This window comes from Cyphomyrmex costatus, unplaced genomic scaffold, assembly GCF_001594065.2.
Source record: "Cyphomyrmex costatus isolate MS0001 unplaced genomic scaffold, Ccosl1.0 scaffold120, whole genome shotgun sequence".
In the NCBI taxonomy this organism is placed as follows: domain Eukaryota; kingdom Metazoa; phylum Arthropoda; class Insecta; order Hymenoptera; family Formicidae; genus Cyphomyrmex; species Cyphomyrmex costatus.
Window position 1 is genome coordinate 506086 of NW_017275174.1, and position 22165 is coordinate 528250.

A 22165-nucleotide genomic window follows, 5' to 3' on the forward strand; every position below is an offset into this window, starting at 1 on the left:
GAAAAATTGTCCACGTTTTAGGCTGTTGAAACATTAATCATATATATTTGTACACGAAAGAATAGTCAAACTTTCAAGAACAGTGCTCGGTTTCATTTAAAAGAAAAACTTACATTTGTTTGACTTAAACTCGTCCTCGTTTGCTCAATATTTCTTTTTTGTAGATCGCGATAATTATAATTAAGAAGAAAGGTTTAAATTGCAAAATGTTTTTGAGACAAGTAAAATGAAACGAGTGAAGAAATATTAATCGCAGTTTTATATACATTGTTATAGAAGAAAGAGTGTCTGGATATAATGAAGCAGCCTTGAGTGCGCTACTATTACGCAGGATGCAGAGCTGGCTTTATTTTCGGCTGACAAATGCTCGACGTACAACGAGCGTGGCGAAATTAGTTTAAGCTAGACGAAAGTTGCACGCTCCGATGCAAGCGACAACGGTCGACTGAGTAGAGCGCATTGTGTTTCGCTCTCGTTGTACGCGAGAGGAGGAGCATAATTAAATAGCAATCCCTTTTGTTTCCTGGCACGCCAAGTTTAATTTACATATCTTTCTCTTAAAAATATCGCCAAAAATATATTAAACACAACATCTGCATCTGCATGGAAAGAACGGTTTTACTAAAGGATCTAAAAATTTACGAGTAACTAGATCTGAAAATAATTTTCTTGGACCATCAAAATTATTATATAGGACGTTCAAAGTGGTTGCTAGAATGTAACCGCTTTCAACATTTTCTGTAACATTGCTTAACCATCCAATATAATTATTTTGATAATCCAACAGAATTATTTTCAGATCTGTATCTAGCTAAATTTTGAAATCCAACGAAACTTTCTTTCCGTGTGTAACTGAGAGAAATATTTTGTATGAATAATCAAACTTTTGTAACTGACGTAAAAACTATTTGTTGGCATGTGACCAACCAAAAACAACTAATTACTACACTAATATTAATTTGTTAAATTTACTCTGAAAAAGAATTAATAATTTAATGAAACAAAATTTTTTTTTTATGAAGTTCATCAGTCTTTTGTAATTAAAATAGAATATTTAGTTACCGAAGCAAAACAATTACATAAGAATAGTATATATCTACATATATCTCCCACTTTCTACAGATTGAAATTATGTTTGCAGGTGCATTTTGAACTTTTCTAGCTTGGTAAGGATATATTTTAGATTCATTGATTACTAATCGCTCTGAAAAAATGACTGTCACCATTGATCATGGAATGCGAGAAACGAACAAAAAGTTTGTAAGAATTCCTGCTTTAGAATAAAGTGAACGTCGAATCTCTCTTAAGCCTTGTGTCCAAGGTGCTAGAACTCGGTCCGAGTTCTTGGATCCAGGAATGCATGTGTAGCCAATCAACATGTAGTTTTTATGATGAAATGGTAAGTTGATTGGTTTGCACATTTCTCGATTCGAGAATTCGAACCAAGTTCTAGCACTATGCGTGGACACAGAGCTTTACAAGAAGATACGCCCTCTCTGATAGCTCTGCGGAACACACTCCTCTCCTCCCCTCGCTCTATCATGAAAGATAGCCAAAATTACTAAAAGACAATTTATTTTGTAAGTGTAACCCAATTTTATGTTATTCTTCACAAAACGTGAATGATTAACTAAATAGAATATAAAGTTATACCAAAAATTTACCAAAATTTGTTCCTTTAACAAAAAAATATCTTATTCTGCTGGTTTAATAAAATTAAACAAGAAAAATGCCCATTTGTGAATAATTCTCTTTTATTTTTATCGCTATTATAATTTTTTTTCAATGTAAAATTAATCGGAGAAAAATTAAATTGTGTATAAATTATAAAACTTGATCATTGCACTTCATGATTCTTTCTAGTCGCTAAAAATTTATATTGTGAAAGTTCCGAAAAGTTTGTTCTTTTATTTTACACGTTAATGGAAATCACGTTAGTGATGAACTGTTTGTCGAGATACAGTATTTTAGAATATGATAATGGATACCTTTGACATCGATATTTCACCTTTAATATCAGTTAGCGGTAACTAGAAAGGAGTATCTAATTTCGCACGATATTCTGCGGCTGCGTTCAATTTTGATCGCGCGTCATATCACGCAGAAGTTTCAAATTTCCCGTGCCTCTCAATCTCAAATTCCAATCCGTAACTTGCAATCCGTCGACACGGACTTCATTAGGGTGGTTTCGTTGACGGTGTATCACAGTGTTACGACGCTTTTAACTGTAGATAGAATACTCAACAATTTGCGACACACGTCGATTGTAATGAGTCGAAAGAATGTTTCCTTGTCTGTGGTTCGTCTATAGTGAGTCGGTTTCATGATTGCGGTTCAACGGTTTGCGGTCCATGCGATACCAAACTTACGTACGTAATATCCGTACACGAGACAGGCCATTGAACGGTATAACGGTAGAAAATCACGTTTTTCTCTCTTTGAGGAATAAAAGAATGCGTACATAAAATCCAGCTACTTTATAGCCACTATATACTTTTAATAGTATTAATTAATAAGGCAAAAAATTTTTACAAAAAGCGATCATGCATATAAAAAATATAGACATAATTAAAGTAATAAATATCGTAAATTATGATTATTAAATCTATTACTTTACTATGCCTATTCAGTATTTTTGTTCAGAAAAAAACAAGATTGCGTATATGGAAAGAATAGTTTGCTAAAGTATCTAATTGTAAATACTCAGCTAGATACAGATCTGAAAATAATTCTCTTATGCCCGTTTCCACCAATGTAGACTAACTTTAATCTCGGTTTAACTTACTGTTCATCTTTTTTTAATTTTTAGAACTAGAAAAAGACGAAGAGCAAATTGAACCGAGATTAAAGTTAATCTACATTGGTGGAAATGGGGATTAGACCATCAAAATGACGCAGGACGCCCAAATTGGTGCTGGAATGTTGAAACTTTTTGCAGCATCGCTCATTATGTTTGAACGTTCTACATAATTATTTTAATGGCTCAAAATTATTTTCAGATCATATCCAACTAAAAGTACGTTACATACTTCAGAGTTTGTCACAAAATCCTCATCCTTTCCATAACTTTCCCTGATTTCTACATAAAATTTCATTATTTTTCCTGATCCTTTCAATAATAATATATTGAAACTTTTTGTATTTTTATTCTTTTTTAGAAACAAATATTTTGCTGATGCAATTTAACATAGCAAAGTAAATTACTATTAATATTGCTGACACAGCTTGTATTTAATTGTTAAGTTGGTAGTTTCAAAACTGCATAGCTGTGATGTACGCATATTAAACTTCTTTAAAGTCAAAAATTTTAATTTTTCAGAAGAGTTTAGACAAAACGATCTGATTTTTCCCTGATTTCCGTTTTGTGGCAATTTTATATATTTCAGAAAAATCGCTCTTTTCGTGCTCTCTAAAACTCTTAGAATGAATCTCACTTTAAAATCTCATTTCTTAAAAATTGCAAATTAAGCCACTATTTTTCAACCGACTCAATCTTCGCTCTTTAGATTGAGATTGCACTCCAAAGAATCCTACTCGATTCAGCAGAGACATTTTCTACCTCGTGCTACACAAGGAGAATAAGAGTTACATCGACGAATTACTTGCCATCTGAAGTGGGTTCGAGAGCGAGATTTACGTCATATTTATTCATACGATCCGACGACGTATTAACGTTTACAATGGAAAATAAGCACTTCAACCGACAACTACCGACTGACTGTGTACACGAAACGTGTAAGCTTTTCCACACTACACTCGCGGCAGCAGATAGACTTTGCGATGTAAATGAATATTGCAAGTCCTACTAACTGTTACCGGTATGTCACTGGTCACTAGACACATATATATGCACGTATATGTATACCTCTGCCACCCGAAAAGCCTCTCGTTTGACGACCCTGAGGCTCGTTTTCTCTCTCGATTTGTCCGCATCGATCTCTCTCATCGGACAACAGCCGAATTTTAGGATGCTACGATTTACTGCCAAATATTCCTGCTCACCTCGCTCCTGCGTTAACAAGCGTTTGTCGCGTGTCGAATCGACGAAGAACGTCATTGCTCGGTCACGTTTAATGTTTAACTGTGGCGAAAGCAATAAGAGAGTCTACGAGAATTTGTTCAGTTTCTGAAAATCCCACTTTGTTACTTTTAATCTAAACATTCGTCATAACGTGACAACAATGCTCTTAGAAATTGAAGAAAAGAAAAGCAAGAATTTGCACAACGTCACGTATCTTATTTGATGCTACGTATGAAAAAAGAAAAAAGCTTTATCGATACGTGATCTTTTAATGCTACTTCAAATATCATTGGAATTTATACATCTTATGTAAATTCATCGCGCGTCACACATATATATATATATATATATATATATATATATTACGCAATAAACTCTATAAATATTTAAAAGCAATCTAAGTTCATCGAGTCGAATATCCAACTCGGCTCCAAGTCTTAATGCGAATTTGTATTCGAATTTGTACTCAGCGCACTGGACGGATAGATAAAAGGAGACGCCATGGAAAACGACAAATTAATCACGCGTCTACGACCGATAATAAAGCTATCAACCAGCGAAATATCTGACTCTCTCGTGCGCTCTAAAGGCCCGACCGGATTCTCTCTTTGCAGAGCAAACACTCGGGCAATCGCGTCTAACGACAACGACGGTTTAATACGCCTCCTATTTGCCCTCGTCGGCAGCAAATAGAAGAAGAAGAAACGCACTAAACTCCTTTAAATCCGAAAAGTTAAAGCCCTACGGATAACGTTTATCCAAGCATGTGTTTCTATCGACTCTATAACCGATCGGAATCAACTTTTTCCCGGTCAAGAAGAGTATCGAGTAATTAACAGTTGAAATAATTAACCCTCCGTTACTCCGCGTGAAGTTCCTCATTCTATAAATTCGTTAAATGTATACCTATTATTACTTAACAAAATTGATAATTATTAAGTCAAATTAATGGTTCTTATATGAAATAAATATGTTTAAGAGTAAGTGAATATATCATTACTACTTAAACAAATATTTATTAAAGTTTAATATATTTAAAAATAATTATTAATCAAAGGCTCGAAAGAACAAATCAAATGTACTAAAAAGTGCCTACGAAAGCCAATACAGGATATACGTGTGTAAATATAATTTATTTTTTTAATATATAGACAATGTATACGTTTCGACCCCAGTTTTGAATCCTCTTCAGTACAAAAGAAAAAACATCACATTTTAAATATACTAATTAGTATATTTAAATAGTAATTAAACACACTAAGTTTATATAAATTATTATGATTAAAAAAATTTTGTATGTATCTTTACTTAAAAAAAAAAAAAAAATATTATCAATCTCTCTTTATTTAATTAAAAAATATCAAAAGAAACATTGAAAATTGTGATATATATTAGGATGTCAGAAACATGAATAATTAACATTAAAAAACCATTTGAGTAATATTGGATGAATAAATTAAGACCAAGTATTTCTAACGAATTAAATTTCAGATGAAAAGATAAATGAAAAAAGAATGCTTTTCCATTATCCTCAGGTAAATTTCAGCAAAATTTAATTGGCTAACGAATATGTTAAAAAATATGTTGAAAAGATAAAAATTTCCTTCGATGTTTTTGTGAGAGGAAATAACTTCAAATTGATCAAAGAGCAGCTGGGGATCAAAGGAATAATAATCTGGAACACTTTACGTGTAATGTTCCCCTGCACGGAAACAATTGAGATGCTATAAAAATGTCGACTTCAACGAGTCACTTTCGTACTTAACATCAAAATCACTACTGATGTTCGTATGAAATTCTCAGATAATTCAGTATTATTGAACAATAGAAACCATAATAGATAGTTACTATGCGAGTTGCTATCAAACATTAACAGAGGCGGACGAGATATTCGCATACTTTGACAATATAACGTGACGATATAATGTGTGATATCAAATGCGCGGAGTTTCAGGACAATTCTTAGTACATACGATTGGGTGTTCGTATCCTTTACATTACTTTCCTTCGAAAGGATCAAGTCCGTTAATTAATTATAACATTTATATATACAATTCTTTTAAAAATATTGGGCTGGAAGAAAAGTTCTACAGTATTTAGCTCAAAATTGTATATTGTACATTTAAAAAAATTAGCGATTATAGTTACCGGCATTAAAAGTAAATTTACAGCAAATGCCATGAATTTTTTAACTAAAACATAATGGTTAATACATAATGGTAAAAAAAATTGTATTATATATGTAAAAATTACATAATAATTTTCAATATACATATATTTGTCAAAGTGATGAAAATTAATCCGGGACACAAATAATCCATCGTGTGTAGGAAAGGACTAGAGATCATCGTGTGTACCAGAAATTAAGATAAAAGCGTCATCCAGCAACTCGCGTGGAACGATGTCCGAGGGATCAACACGCGACAATCTCTCCAGTTCCGAAACAAGCACCTGTCCGCGAACAGCCGTGAACTTGGGGGGGGGGGGAGTCGTGCGTGCGTGCGTGAGTGCGTCGCGAGAAACGCGGGAGCGTGAGATCGAAACGTGAATTCTCGTCCACTCCTCGCCCCCGGCGTCTCCCCTTTCCCCAGACGTCTTACCTCGACGCCGCGCCGGTTCGGGATCTGTCACGCTGGCTCTCACTGAGGAACGCTCGAGATGGCACCTGGAGGAGCCAGCGATTCGGAGCGAAGCGGGACAGAGACACAGAGATCCGGCGAGCAGAATGGAGCGTGTCATCCACGCGAGAGGAGAAAGAGGCAAGGACGCGTCGCGGGAGGAGGGAAGAAAAGAGGGATATCGTTACCGACAGAGTCTCTCGCGTCCGCGCTCCGCTCCGCTTCGCTTCGTAAACGCGAGAACGACGTTTTCGTCCCATCTTTGTCTGCCGCACTTACTTCTGGGTGCTGACTAGCCGCGAGCTGAAGGCGCCAGGGGATGACGATAACAACGATGACGCTAATGACGGCGGCGGTGCAGCTCTGGAGAGTATTCGCCGGCGGCGAGCTACGGCGCACGTACACGTCCCTCTCGCAGACTCATCCGGTATAAGCCGGACACTGAGCACTCCGGTTTAGGATGACGGACAACGCGCGATCGTATCGGCGACACGAAGAAAGCACAATGGCCGACCGCGCGCGGTCCCGCGGCCACGATCCGCTGCACGAGCCCACGAGGTGCGCTTCTTCTTCCCCCCCCCTCCCCCCTGCCCTTGACAGAAAGAGATAGAGAGAGAAACGCCGCGGCTGGTCCTCCTTCTTTTCTCTTTTTCGAATCGGAAACGCGTGCTCCGCACGATAACGCGATCGTCGTTATAATACGAGGGATACTATAATAATACGAGGATACCGAGTAAAACGTAGAAACGTCCGCTTGATGATCGGTTCCGTCACCGTGTGTGTGTGTCTGTGTCTGATCGTGCAAAACCTCGTTCAGTCGCTCTCGTGACGTCAAGCCGCCACAAGCCGCACCACGCGATGGACAAAAACCGACTGACTGGCGTGCCGCGAGGCGGCGAGGCGCGAGGCACCCGTGACGGATAAGAGGTTATAAGTATAGTGGTGGGGAAGCGGGAGCCGAGCCGGCGCGCTTCTCGGCGTATAGCGTTGGCGGAGAAGGACGCAGCGTGTCTGCTCTCGCCGGGCGCGCGCGAACGGGAGTGAGACGGCGCGTAGCGCGGACGGCCGCGATTGGGCGTGGTGGAGTCCCTAGACTCTATCGACCGCCACCAATGCGGTCCGCCATTGTTCGCCACCCCGGCCGGCGCGCGAGTTTCAAATTAAACGGTCGTTGATCAAAAATGATGTTCACAATCCTGCGTCAAGTACAATCACAGTGAACCTCGGGAAATGTCAGGCGCTAATTTTCTTTTAATTTTTCTTACAGTTTTTCTCCGATACAGTACGAAGAAATCTGTATGACGTTAATTTTAGCTTAAATTGAGTCTCTTAATTACATTTTTTTATTTTTTTTATTTTAATCAAATATTTTACGTAATTATTTTATTCAACAAAATTGTTTTCAGATCTGTGTCTTGTTAAAGTTTTAGATTAGTTAAACTTTACTTCAACAAAACTATCTTTTCCGTGTAATTTGATTACATACATAGTTATTATAGTTTCTATTAGTAATAATTTCGAAAATATATATTATTCAATTATTATGTTATTAAAAATTTATTCAAATATAATATGTTTAAAAGTTAATAATTTTTAAGTATATTGATTATTGTTATACTCATAAAAAAACTCTAAAACTGACGGGTTCTAATATATGTAGCAGCAAACAGACTGCAGCGATATGTAAGAAATGTGGAGTGGGAAATATTTGCGGGACAAACAGAGCGGATGGAATGTCCGGAAGAAATCAAGATCTTTCTTGAAGTCTCTCAGTGAATTTCAAGCGACGGTACTAGCAAACTTTTCTGGAAAATAGCTCGCATATTCCGATACGCAAGCGATTACGAGTGATTCGGTATAATAAATATTGCACCAACGTCTAGACTCGTTTTTACGCTTAAATGCTCAACAACGAATAAAAATGACACGACATATAAAAATGATATACTTCCCCTCGAAGACTCTCGACAGACACTGAACATCGCGTATTACATATATTTTACAGTCTATGTAAACGCAAAGGAAGATTCATGGAACGAAATAAATTACTCCAAGTTCCAAACTCAGTCGGGTGTAACTATTTTGAAATCCAATTTCCGAACAACTCTTCAACTGACGCATTCAATTTCAGTTAAAAATTTGTCTTCGCGCCGCGATTTACGTAGATCATTCTCGTGGTAATATAATAATTAGAGTTTAGAATTCCAAACGAATATTCAAACGTTTGAGTAATTGAATATTCCTTTTTCCCCGATGCGAATTTCTTTCCTGAATTTAAATGACTGGATAAAAGGAATTTCTGTAAATTAACTGGCTATACGGTTGCAAATTTCTCGAATCGTTTTTCAAATCTATTCTTCTCTCTCTTGATCGATCTTTATTAATCTTTAATCTTTCTTAATCGGTATACTTTCGCCGATTGTATAACCGAACGCGAAGCGCGATTATTAAATTAAGCGTACTCATCGAGCGAGCAAATCGACGATCGACAAGCCGCTCAACGACGCTGTGTGCTTAATCGGGTGAAACGTGCACTTGCGATCAGACGGCGAACGCCAATCGCTGCGTCCAGCACCTGCAGCATCCCCGTGCTGCTGCGCATACGATCGCGATTTATGATGTTCATCGCAGCAGTGGGCGCGACAAAAAAGCGCTCCACTTTCGCTTCTCCATATTCAAGTCTTTGTAACAACACCCAATACTCACTCTCGTTCACACACACACGCGCGCATCGTCTACAGCAGCCGAATAGGTTACCAGTATCGATTGGACATTAATAATTCAGCCAGGGAGCGCCGATAGTAAACTTTTACTTATTCAAAGGCGTGACACTTTTTCAACCGTCTTTGATTCGACGAACGATAAGTCGTAATTAAATTCTAGCGTTTGCTAAAGAAAGAAGAAAAGAAAATTATATGTATGTAAAATTATGACATTTTAGACATTAATACATTGTCACTGTAAAAAACAAACATGTAATATCATAAAGTTAAATATTTGTTTTACTAAACTGAATATATTTTATTATGTGAAAGAGAACCCTTCTTTCTCTATTCTATATCAATATTCTACACAAAAGATAAAGAACACTTGATAACAAATGAATGTTGCAAAATATGCAATTTTGTTATATTATGATTAAAAATAATTCGTATTCTTATACAGATGTTTAATCCTATATCCTTTTCTCTCATCGCACTTTAATTTTTATTAAAAATCTTAAATAGAAAATATAAATATAAACTTGATGAATAGATCTCTCTTCCAGTTTGTGACGAAAGCAATTATCTGCCTTATACGAGGGAGAAAGAGAGAAAGAGAGAGAAAACATTTTTTCTTCAGCCATGTACAAGAAATCGTTTACGGGCCATATAATTCTCTTGCGTCCCTTCATCCCTTGACGTTAGAGGTATCTTATGACTTAAGTATGTCAAGAATTTAGCCGTGGGCCGTTTTCACTAATAGCACACGATAATTGCTTCACCACGCGTTCGTTCGCGCGATTACGTCACGGAATGAAGCGTGTCAAAAGCACGGCCCATTACATGAATTATATAAATTCTTTTTAATATCGACATCACCGAATTAACGACCACGTAGTTGCAATCAATCGCAGGACGAAGATAAAAAAATGACACGTGCTTTCCATCGCTCTTGAATTATCGTGTGCTCAGAAAATGTTCTGGTTAAATCTATATTAAAATTCTAGTTGAGACAAGTAATCTTGATTTAATCAGAATTTTCTGCGGTTCGTCCATTTTCAACCAAATATTTTTAAAAAATTAAATAAATAATAAAATCGCGGTTGAAATAATCTTATTTACACAAACAAGCTTTTTTATTTATATATATATATATTTATTTATTATAGAATTATTATTGATTTAAACATTATTCAGGATTTATAAGAAATGTCAAAAATTATCTACAATGTTTTTAGTGCCGTAAAAGCGACTTACTAACGCGGTTACGTATTCTTCGATTTTTTTCTCGCCGGCCTTCTACTTAATATAAAACCTGCAGTCCCCGTTGATTGCGCAATGATTACGAATGATACATATTGAATGACAAGAATCGCGTCTCACCGCAGCTTTCTAAACTTTTTTTTATCCAGCCATCTACCTCCCACTTGATAACGGATGATGACACCCGAACTCACGTCCATCAGAGCGATGAATAGCAGGAGAAAACACGCAAGTGCACTTATTTACTTTCTTAGGACATGGTATATTAACGGGACAACTTATTAATAATGCATAAAAAAATATGAGATGAGCGATCAGCGCATGATAAGGATGTTCGAGACTAGTTTTTCATTTGTAAAAATAAACACGTAATTTGGGATAAGTCAATATTAAAAAATTCTTAATAATAAAAATTAAAGAAAATAAATAATAAATAATATTCTAACTCGTAAATATGATAATACGGTATTCACAATGATTAATACGAAAACTGATGGTTCCAGATTCTGCGATACATTTTACATTAGATAACATTAAAGAAGGTTAAAATTGTCAGATCCATCTTTCTGTGTTTATTTTCTATATTAGACTTTAATGCTCTGCAACGTGAAGCGATGATAAATTGTAGTATATGAAATATTCTATCTTGTAAAGCCGTCGCGATATAGATACATATGTATATAGACGTATCGGCTTTCGAGTATCACAACGAGGTCAAACTTGATCCATGATATTTCGTAAAGATTATTAGAGTAAGCGGTCGATCGGTTAGAGTTTATTGTTTTATTTATCTTTTTCTTTATGTGTCATCAGGTCTTCGTAAAAGTATAATATCCTCTCTATAAAGAGGGGTATAAGAGTAATGAAAATCAAAATTGCTTTCTAAGCGTCGTTAATGTAATTTATTATTGGGGTCACAATATGACCTCATCATGATTACCCAAATTTAACCGTAATAATTGAGGGTTAAACTAGTTGATTTTCATGTACGTGCACGACGAAACAATAATATGCCGCGCGTTTCCGCAACATTACGAGACTCGAAGCGTTATAAATGGTTGATTCTAATCGCGCGGATGCCAGTATTAATCATCACAGTGGATCACATAGTTCATTCGTAAAATCAAAAAGATTTATCGATACCGACCGGTCAATCGGGGCGTGAATTTTTCAAAAGAAAAACACAGCATGCAAACAAACGCAAAGCAAATTCTAAAAACAATAAGCAAGTAATTTTGATCCTTGCTTTTAAAATAAGATTTGATTCATAAAGAAAAATAATTTTGTAATAATATAATTTGAATTTAAATCATTTCTTCAAATTCAGTTTCAATTGCACACAAAGATAATAACTTTAATAATTTCATTTTTCTCTTTATATTACGTCTTTTGCTATTATTATTCAATTTCAAATTTTTAATTAAAATATTATCTTTTTATTACCCACATCAAAAACATATATGTATTCTCTTTGAAATTGTATTTGACATATTTATCGTCATGTATTTTACAATTTATCTAAATTAAAAATAAAGCATTTTATGTTTTGGAGCATGTATTCTGCAAACAGAATAACGGAAGAATTGCAAAACAAGAACGGTAGATCGAGGAAAAAAAACATACCTTCCTCTCAAAGTCCATCAGGGACGAGTCATGGCTATTCCAATCGTCGACATGTGACTTAAACGGGTCATCAGAGCTAACTAATCGTTCAGGAAGAGATCGGCGATGCGGGAAAAGAAACAATCTACCATCTGGACCGCCGATGATCTTATAAGCCGGCGTCATGTTACAAATGTGCGTTACGAAACGCAAGGAGCGAACGCATTGCGTACGTATTGCGTGATCAGTAGCCCGTGGAATCTTGCGCACACAATTTCAGTAAAAAGAACAACCCAAGAAAAGTGATTAAATCGTGTGAGTGCTCGTCGAAATTCTAATTCTTTTAAAATATCGCGTGCAATATTGGACGATGGATCGTATGCAACGATACATTGAATGTAAGTCGTGCAAATCGTAATTAAACTCTCTGCGGTATACCATATAATTGAAGCTTTCGTTAAGTTGAACGTTCAAACTTTCAAAACGCAAAAAGAAAATGAGACTGCAACTGCGACGAGTGGGAATCGCGTTTAGCTTGATAATGCTGTTAGCTGTATTTGAATTTTGCACAAGTAACAACGCTACCTGGGCCAACAACCGTGACAAGAAGACACGCATAGTTAGGAAGTTAAGAAAGGACTTCCGAAAGTTAAAGAAGCAGGAGGGAGCATTAAAGTTGATAGGAGGCGAAAACAACGAACACGAAGGTGCCACAAAAGCTCATTTTATGCTAGATTTAATCTTTAAAATATTTAATATATTTAATATATTTAATATATGAGTATGTATATCGAGTAACGGCAGTCTTCGTTGAGAAAAGGATCGTTTTAAGGTCGCCGAGACTCAACTTAGCGTGGATAACAGATGATAAATGCGATGATAACAGTAATAATAACGTTGAATCCTCTCGTTTAAATTTTATTTCGTTTTATCTCAAAACAATACATATCTCGCATAAAACTATACGCGATTTAAGAACGCGCTGTGACGTACGCGGAACAAAAAGAACGTTCGTCGTTCAGTCGGATCAATTGGTGCACTAATCAATTACGCACCCTCTCGATCTTCTTACTACATAGATCGAGTGCGGCGATTGTATCGATTGTACACCAATGAGACGTACGCTGTAAATTGGCGCACCCACTTGGTCTCGTAAATCCGACCAGAATGAAAGCACGACGCACAACTCGTTCAGGGTTGATATTTTCCCCGCGATAAAGCGCGCGACTGCAATATAAACGGGTTATAAATCTTTCTTTTCCCCTCTTTTCCCGCGCTCTGCTTCGCGAGGATAAAAAGCGAGGCTCGCGCGCGCGCGAGTTTTATCGCGCGGCCGTTCAAGTCGCTCTCGCGCAATGACGATTAAAAAGAGGTCAACTCGAGAAAGATTTATGCCAACAACCATGCGTCATACGTCACCGTGCACATGCAGTACCAGGAATCGCCGCGTAACATGGTCACCATAAAATCAAACCGTAAAATAGGGTCGCGATCTTCACAATGCCGGCGAACTTCTTCAGACGCTCTTCTGTTAAGACAGAAGGTCGCAGTCGCCGTATTTTCTTCCGCCTTTTATTGAACCGAATGCAAGCTATATTAAAAGCTGTAATACAAAATTGCAACTAAAGTTTAATACATATTTAACGTTTTCAGTTAAAACAATCAAATGAATTGATACAACTAGAATAGTACTGATTTTTAAAACCGTTGAAAAAAGACACGATTAAAAAATTAAGCATATTTCTCTATTACTGCTGTTTAATACTTGTAACGATTATCGATTATTCCAGAAATTAAATATTAATCCTCGACTATTCATAGAAAGAACGTTTATGCTAAGGTATTTAAAAATTTAGCCATATAGATACAGATCTAAAAATAATTTTGTTAGATGATCAAAATAATTATGTAAAAATCTCAAGCATGATAAGCAACAAAAAGTTTTTATAGCTTAACAATTAATTTGAGCACCCTATATATTATTTAGATAGTCCTACATAATTATTGTCATAATTCAATAAAATTATTTTCACATCTGTATGTAGTTAAATTTTTAGAAACATCAGCAAAACCTTTTTGGAGCAACAGATTATTTGAAATCAAAGCAAAAGTTTTAGAAGATTGTACAATGATCGGTACTATAAAGTTCTAAATTACAAGTAAAACAACTTTGAACCTTGCTGTATCAATCATCATAAGGCGGAAATTCTTGCATTCTGTAGTACAGAGAGAATCTTTACTTTAAACAGGACGTTTAGAACTTAGATGCACTTTCATAACTATAATTGAGAGTTAAATGTCTTATTTATGATTTATATTATCGTGTGTTTGTAATATTAATAATAATGTAAATTTTCTTTCAATTATTTAATAATACTATTTTGTATTTTAATAAATTTTATCCTTAAGTTAAATGGTTCTCATTACCGTTGTTGAAATGTGACAATGCTTTTCATGATAAATTGAAAGTTTACAAATCAACTATACTTCCTCTTTATTGTGCCAAGTTACCGCAACAGGAAAAACGTAAGCAAGAGATTTTATTGCTGTATGCACAGGAAACGTAGAAATACTTCACGACGGGAAGTGGGGCAGTATATGCGACGACGAATGGGACGACTTCGAGGCTAATGTGGTTTGCAAGCAATTAGGCTATAACGGGGCAATTAAAGCAACGACATACGGCCATTTTGGTCAGGCTAGAAGTGAGATGAGATATTTATTGTCTTTTCATCTTAAACTACGTCTTTCACGGTCGAGTGCAACAGTTGTGTGTATAGCCGAGACGAGCAAGATTATCTATAACCAGCCGTTCGTTTATTCCAATTTATCGGCAGATACACGTCATATTTTTAGCTAATGGCGTCAAATTTTATCTCTTCAAAAATCATAATAATAATACGTATATCATATAGATATTATTATATATTTCAAATTTTATTTTACAATTTATTTTCTGTTATTTGTTCAAGCGATTCAGTGCAATGTTATTTTATCGGTCAACGCGTTTAATTAAAATATGAAATACAAGTATGCAATTTTTTACATAAAAAATATCTCGAAGGAAGATACTGGATGGATAATGTTTATTGCGACGGAACCGAGATCGAACTCATGAAATGCCGTTTCGACGGATGGGGCATTTCCGATTGCGGTAGTAATGAAGCTGCCGGCGTCATTTGCTCGCGCGACGAGGAAACGAGAGCATCGCCACCAATTTCGCAAGAGAAGCCAGTGAAGACCAGAATAAAGGATACCTATCAGCAAGGCACGGCTCTACGATTATCTGGAGGACGCGTACATTCCGAGGGTCGGGTGGAAATTAAATTAGGCAGTGCAGGTAACAAAACAATTTACTTCGAGAGTTATAATTAACCATAATTACATATGTAGAACTATACAAAATTAAATTTTAATTGCAATTTAAAGCAGGAATTTTAACTTTGTTTAAAGAATCATTAAGAACGTGAGTTATAATAAATATTGAAAAACCAAAACAATTAATATGAAAATATATATATATTTGATATTTACATGTGTTTTCTTTGTAAATAACAATATCTTATCACGTTTTTAATCGTTCTATTAAATCGTATAAAAAACAAAGTCCTAAAACAAAGAGGTAAAAATATATTCGAATTTAAATTCCTATCGTATAATTAAATTTTAAATATATGTACAGCGAGAAAACTGTAATATGTTCAAATTCACCAAATGTATGCCAAATTAGTGGATACTCAATTTCAGATTGGGGTGTCATTTGCGGCGACAGTTGGTCTATTCTCGAAGCTGCCGTGGTTTGCCGTCAATTGGGTCTTGGTTACGCCTCTGACGCGGTACAGACTAATTTCTTCGACAATGGGGAAATCATCCTGATATCAATTAGCGGGGTACAGTGCAATGGGAACGAGGGAAATCTGGCAGAGTGCCTACATGACAAGATTGCAGATTGTCCAGGTACTTCTGACATCCTCGATGAGATATGTATTTATGAAATATTATCACATAATTTTAACTACGTTTTATTTATAGAATGATCTATACAAAAGTTGATAGAAAAAGTTGATAGAAAAAGTCTGGTCTTCACTTCACTGGCTTCTTTTCATCTACATCATATTTTTACTCTCTTCGTTTAGTCTAAGCTTTTTACTTTTCTATAAGCTTCCAAAAAATATAGAAAATTTTAGGATTAGGTTTTTTTCTATATCTCCATTACATTATTAAATAATTTTTCTAACAAAATATTTTAGCAGGAGAAATCAGATTTCTCTCGTCTATTTCGGAAAAGTTTGGAAAAGAAATTTTGTTTGTGCTAAAAATAATCTAAATTATGGACGAAGATTTAAATGGTTAAATACCAATTATTCCATAATCAACCAAGGATTTTTTAAATTGTATATTTTAAAAATTAATTAAAATACTCTGTGAAAAAATAAATATTCCATAATAAATATAAAAGAAATGAGAAAAGTTCGCGGAGGTTATTTTCTTTATCAGACTTGCATAAGAAATCAGTTATGTCAGAAGTCAGAAAAAATGTAAGTTTGTGAACAAAAATATTTCACACAAACTCCCTTCTGATTTATGTCACAGCTGATTTTCTATGCAAATCTGATAGTAAAAATATTGTCTTTCTATTTTCTCTCATGTTTTATGCAGTGTCAAATATATCGGGTGTTCATAGTAAATGCTAACACACACATCGGAAATAAAAAAATATTACAAGGAAGTATGCGCTTATTTCAAAAAGCGAGCGTGAAATTTTAGCATTTATCACACACTTGGTGTATCGCGTATAAAAATTATTATTCTACAATTGGGTGAGCGTATAATTGTAAGTGATTGTAGTTGTAAGAATTGACCATCAATCACAATCGAATTTGAGGAAAATGTTTGACTGTGGTTGGTCATTTCTTACCACTTACCACTTACAATGCAATTGTAGAATGGGCTTAAGAGTCGACGCGAAATAATCTCATCATAATTTTAGGGGCAACGGAGAACGTGGCAGGGGTGGTGTGTCATCGGGAGATGGCTGATCTTGTGTTCGATCATATCGAATTGATGCGCACGGCGCATTTGGAGGATCGTCAGCTCTACTGGTTGCAATGCGCGATGGAGGAAAATTGCGTGGCCTCGCAAGCCTACAAGGTGCAAGGCGAGTCCGAAAATTGGCACCTGGAGACCAGACGACTGTTACGCTTCACCGCAAGAATCTTAAATGCGGGTACCGCGGATTTCCGTCCGTCTGTGCCTAAACATCTATGGGAATGGCACATGTGTCATATGTAAGTCGACCAACAATAATGATACCGAGTAAACACTGAAATATGGCCTTTGCTTTTACGTACAATTTTTCGTCTATTGTTGTATAACTAAAACAGAGGGAGAAGTCTTATATTATTATTTTTTTTACTCATATGTACATTGACTACATGAAAAATGAACGAAATGAAGCATTCAACGAATTTAATCCAACTTTACTTTACCAGATACGTTTCGAAGAAAACCTTACCGCGTTAGAAGGTTAATACATCGATATACATAGGATATTCTCAGCATTCTTAATACGAGTACTTATCCATTAATGAATAATAACTGAATATCTGAAATCAATGAGTTATATAAAGAAAATTATTCGCAGTATGATAATTAATTATTAACATCCGTAATAAAAAGTAAAAAACAAAACTTTAAATAGAAAAATAGATACAGTCCAAATTAAAATTGATAATAAAAATTACTAATAGAGAAAATGGCAATTATGAGTCAGGCGCGATTCTTGAAGCGCAACATTAAATTCAATATAAACAGCATTAAGCATTCAGTGATTCTTATATTAATATATAAGAATGTTTCGAATCTTTTTTGGGTCATCATCAGATAAAAATAGTCCAGTATAAGTAATATTTAAACATTTTCGACCAAGTGATAAGAAAAAAATTAAATTTCTGAAAAAGTCTAACAGAAAAGTAAAACATTTTAATTAGTCTAAAACGTTAAGTGAAAACTCCGGAACAATAAGCAATTTTAATTAAATTTATCGATTATTTAAAATATTAGGATTAAATTTAGAAATTATTTTTGTAATGATTAAACTACATTTTGACGCAGAAAAGAAACATTGATTCTGACCATTTTTCTCTTGCAGGCATTATCATTCGATGGAAGTATTCGCTACTTTCGACGTAATCGATTCGAGTGGCAATAAAGTTGCCGAAGGCCATAAAGCGTCCTTCTGCCTCGAAGACAATCAATGTATGCCCGACATTCAACCCAGGTAAAAAATCTGATAACACATGATAACAATCGTAGGTCCCTCTTTTCGCGATTGACACGCACAGGTAATTTTACCGTTAATTCCTCTCTGTTCTTTTCGTGATTACGATCGCGATTAAATCTAACCATCAGTTATCAGTTGAAGTTCATAAATTGAAATACTATTACTGTTTTAGATACAAATGCGCCAATTACGGAGACCAAGGTATTTCCGTTAATTGCAGTGACATTTACAAGCACAATATCGACTGCCAGTGGGTGGATATTTCCGAGCTCGAGCCAGGACATTATACGCTCAAGGTACAGTCGTAATAAAGTCATTTTCATAAATATCAAATACGAGATCTCTTTAGGCGAGTTCACGAGTATCCGACTCCACAGAGGATTTCGAGATGAATAGCTTTTCCTTTTGTTTCCAGGTCGCGGTAAATCCCGAATTCAAAGTTGGTGAGATGTCGTTCGATAATAACGCTGCGATCTGCCGCCTCCTTTATACAGAAACTTTTGCAACTGTCCACAGTTGCATAATGGGACGTCCTTGACATGCGATGTGTACACGACTGCAAAGATTTTTCTAGCTGGAGACAATCTACAGGGTGAGAGATTCATGTCGAGCGCGTTGGCGTTAACTGGACATGACGACAAGAGGCGACACATTGCGACCTTGCGATGGATTCGTGAATAAATTTCACAGTTTAAAAGCAGAATTTCAGTCGGAACGTAAGATGCATCATGTAATTTAAAAAATGACAATTGTTTTCTCTTTCGTTAAAATGAATGGAAAGAGAAATGCTGTTTTAAAATTATTACACTATAGTTGAAAGATTTATTTTTAAATATCTCCAGCGTATATATTATTATAACTCTATAAGGTATTTCTAATATAATTATAAATTGTAAGAAAAGCTAATATAAAAAATAAAAGCAATTTTGAAATACAATGGCTCAATTTTAACTTCCGTCTCTAAATTGATTCTATTTATTTATAATGTAAATTCAAATCTAAAAACATTTTATTTTATTATATTAATTAACCATATGATTTTTACATTATATAATGGACTAAATTATCTTACTTTATGAAAACGAAAAACATTAAAAGACACCATATATGCATTACAAATTATATAGAAGAATTAAGAGTAAATTCATTCCATTATTATGTCTTACACATTTTATATCTTTCATTCTATATGTTCATTATACCACATATGATTTTTTAGTCTATAAATTTATTTCCATTAAATTTACAGACACGACAGAATTAGAACAATAGACAGTCTTTGAAAAAAAAAAAAAAAAGCATCTCTCGTGCTCACTGAATAACCGGTCTCCGCTGTCGGCTTTCTAAACCCTATCGTCTCCATTCACGCAACTTTTCGGATAATTACAGAGCACTATGGTGCGACCCTAGCCAGGTAATTACTGATGTAGCTCGGCTATATAGGTAGATATCTAGACCTGTGCGCGCCTAGCGAGAAGCAACCGGGTGTGCAGATCGAAGCAGCCCACTAGCCGGCCACTTCCTCATCTGACATGCTGGCCGTGTACGGAATCACAAGTTTCGGAGTCTAGGACTGAATTTATAGACGTTTCTCGTACGTGTGGAACTGTTCTAGATATGTTCGCGATTCTCTTATCGAAAATTCTTAGGATAACTGAGACAACGGCTTTGCGCTCGATAAAAGTACAAAACGGACGTTCACGCTCTTCTGAGGATCCCGAGAGATTGTCTAATGTCTCGCGTACACGGCAACGTTAATTATGGTTCCGGGGAAAATGACTATTCGCAGTCATATCGGAGATACAAGTTTGCCCTAGGCCGAGTCTAGGATAGAGGCGTGCTGCGTCACGCTCGAATACTACGTTGGATATTATCTTACCTGCTAGCAAGTGATTCCACACAGATATATCTATAGCTGAGACAACCATGTATATTTTCTCGTTCCTGTAGAACAGGCCTGTCCAATTTTGGCTCCGAAGCCAAAATGTAAAGCCATCGATGTAAAAAATTCAATGCTGGTAAAATTTCGAGGACTGTAAAGTGTTGATATGCATCTGATTGTGAGCGACGCTCTTCAATACTGTACAGTCCTTGAAATCTTACATTGAATTTTTTTGCTTCGATGGCTTTACGTTTTGGCTTCGGAGTTTAAATTGGATAGATCTACTGGAGAGTATCTTAATATTACCATCGAGCATGTTACAAAGCTTTAGAAGACAAATTGCTAATTGAAGAGCTAGCAAACAAATAGCTCCACGATAGTCTTGTCTTAATCATCGTAGAACTATGATTGTTCTGTTAGTGACATTGACGACTTATTATTATAAATAGCGATTTATATGAGCATTCATAAAAAAAAAATCGTAGCAATTTCTCGGTTGGAAACTTTCCAAACTCCCATAAATAAAAGTTTCTTGCGCAACTCTATTTTTTGACGTGTTGTGAATAACGTATACACAAAGATATGATAAGATCATCAAAACATGAATATTTTAAGATATATTTTATATTTTATTATCGAAATGTATTGACGTAAAATATACAATTTTTTACGAAATATCAGCTTGACAAATGTCTTAATCCTTGTGTATGCAAAAAAGAAGAAAGAAAACAAAATATATTTAATATTTCAGAGTCGACAAAAAGATTCAATTGAGAAAGTTTCTGTGAAAATATTTTCGTCAATCTTTTGGGAAGAAAGCAAAGCATCACGAGGGATATAAAACAATTATAACAGTCGTCGTAATATTCGCTCTATGTTTTAGGCAAATTAAATTTGTAATCACAAAGAAGTCGTAAAACGGACTTGCGAAAATTAAGTTAACTACGACTTTACGCCGATCTCAGCCTTCTCCTCAACAAAGAAACAGCGTGACAGGTCGAAGGATAATTAAATTGTCATTCTGACTACAATAAAATTAACATCAAACGCTGTTTTTTTTTTTAATATTTACAAAGTCACGTAAAGCAAAATGATGTTTTATAGCATATATTTTGTGTATTATAATGATGAGATTATATAATATACAATATATATATATAAATATGAAAGATAATTGTATTTTTAGTTTCTGTATAATAAAGTTGTAGAGTTTAATGAGACAAAAAGCTTAAAAGTATGGTAGTACATTGATCACACGGAAAGAACAATTCTGTTCAATTATCTATTATAAAAATTTAACTAAATGCAGATCTAAAAATAATTTTGTTACATTGTCAAAGTAATTACGTAGGAAACATGCTGTCGCGAAAAATTTATTCTAGCAATCAGCGTTCTATGTATAAAATTAGTGTAACAAAATTATGTTCAAATCTGTATCTGTGTTAAATTCTTAGATATTTCAGCAAAACTATCCTTTTCGTACAAATTTTATCCAATTTCTACTTAAATTTTTTTACGCAGCACTCAAAAAGAAAAGTCAACTGTCAATTACGCATCACGTCTAGTAGCAACGTGACTGATCATATAATCCATTTAAAAAAACATAGTGATAGTCTGACAAAGGTACGGCTTCCGTAGATAGCAGCGTAGTGTCACGGCGACTTTGACTCCACATGTCACAGAATAGAAAAGCACGTAGCGAGTCTTGCTAGCGACCATCACGCCTGGGGAACTGGAGATCACTATTGTTCGAGGGAGAATTTTTCGAAGTGACAAAACCACTCAGAATAATTT

The 22165-nt window shown here is 35.2% G+C and overlaps 2 protein-coding genes across 2 annotated transcripts in view; one reads left to right on the top strand and one right to left on the bottom strand.

The window, feature by feature from the left end:
- Gprk2 (G protein-coupled receptor kinase 2) overlaps positions 1-7154 on the bottom strand; it is a 29375-nt gene extending 22221 nt beyond the window's left edge. The window contains exon 1 of the mRNA XM_018546915.1: positions 6919-7154. The gene's annotated coding sequence lies outside the window, so the exon portion shown is untranslated. The remainder of the gene's footprint in view (positions 1-6918) is intronic.
- Positions 7155-12614: 5460 nt separating this feature from the next.
- Positions 12615-19327, top strand: LOC108779502 (Lysyl oxidase-like 1). The gene is made up of 8 exons (XM_018546927.1): positions 12615-12913; positions 14765-14911; positions 15271-15546; positions 15954-16163; positions 17197-17494; positions 18358-18486; positions 18662-18785; positions 18905-19327. The coding sequence occupies exons 1-8, from the start codon at positions 12703-12705 to the stop codon at positions 19025-19027; spliced, it is 1518 nt and encodes a 505-aa protein (XP_018402429.1). The 5' UTR covers positions 12615-12702; the 3' UTR covers positions 19028-19327.
- The last annotated feature ends 2838 nt before the right edge of the window (positions 19328-22165 follow it).

Excerpts from the sequence above, each read along its gene's own strand:
- LOC108779502 (XM_018546927.1), top strand. The coding sequence starts at position 12,703 with ATGAGACTGCAACTGCGACGAGTGGGAATCGCGTTTAGCTTGATAATG. Across the intron at positions 17,495-18,357 it reads GAATGGCACATGTGTCATAT|GCATTATCATTCGATGGAAG; the intron begins GTAAGTCGACCA and ends TTTCTCTTGCAG. Across the intron at positions 18,786-18,904 it reads CAGGACATTATACGCTCAAG|GTCGCGGTAAATCCCGAATT; the intron begins GTACAGTCGTAA and ends TTTTGTTTCCAG.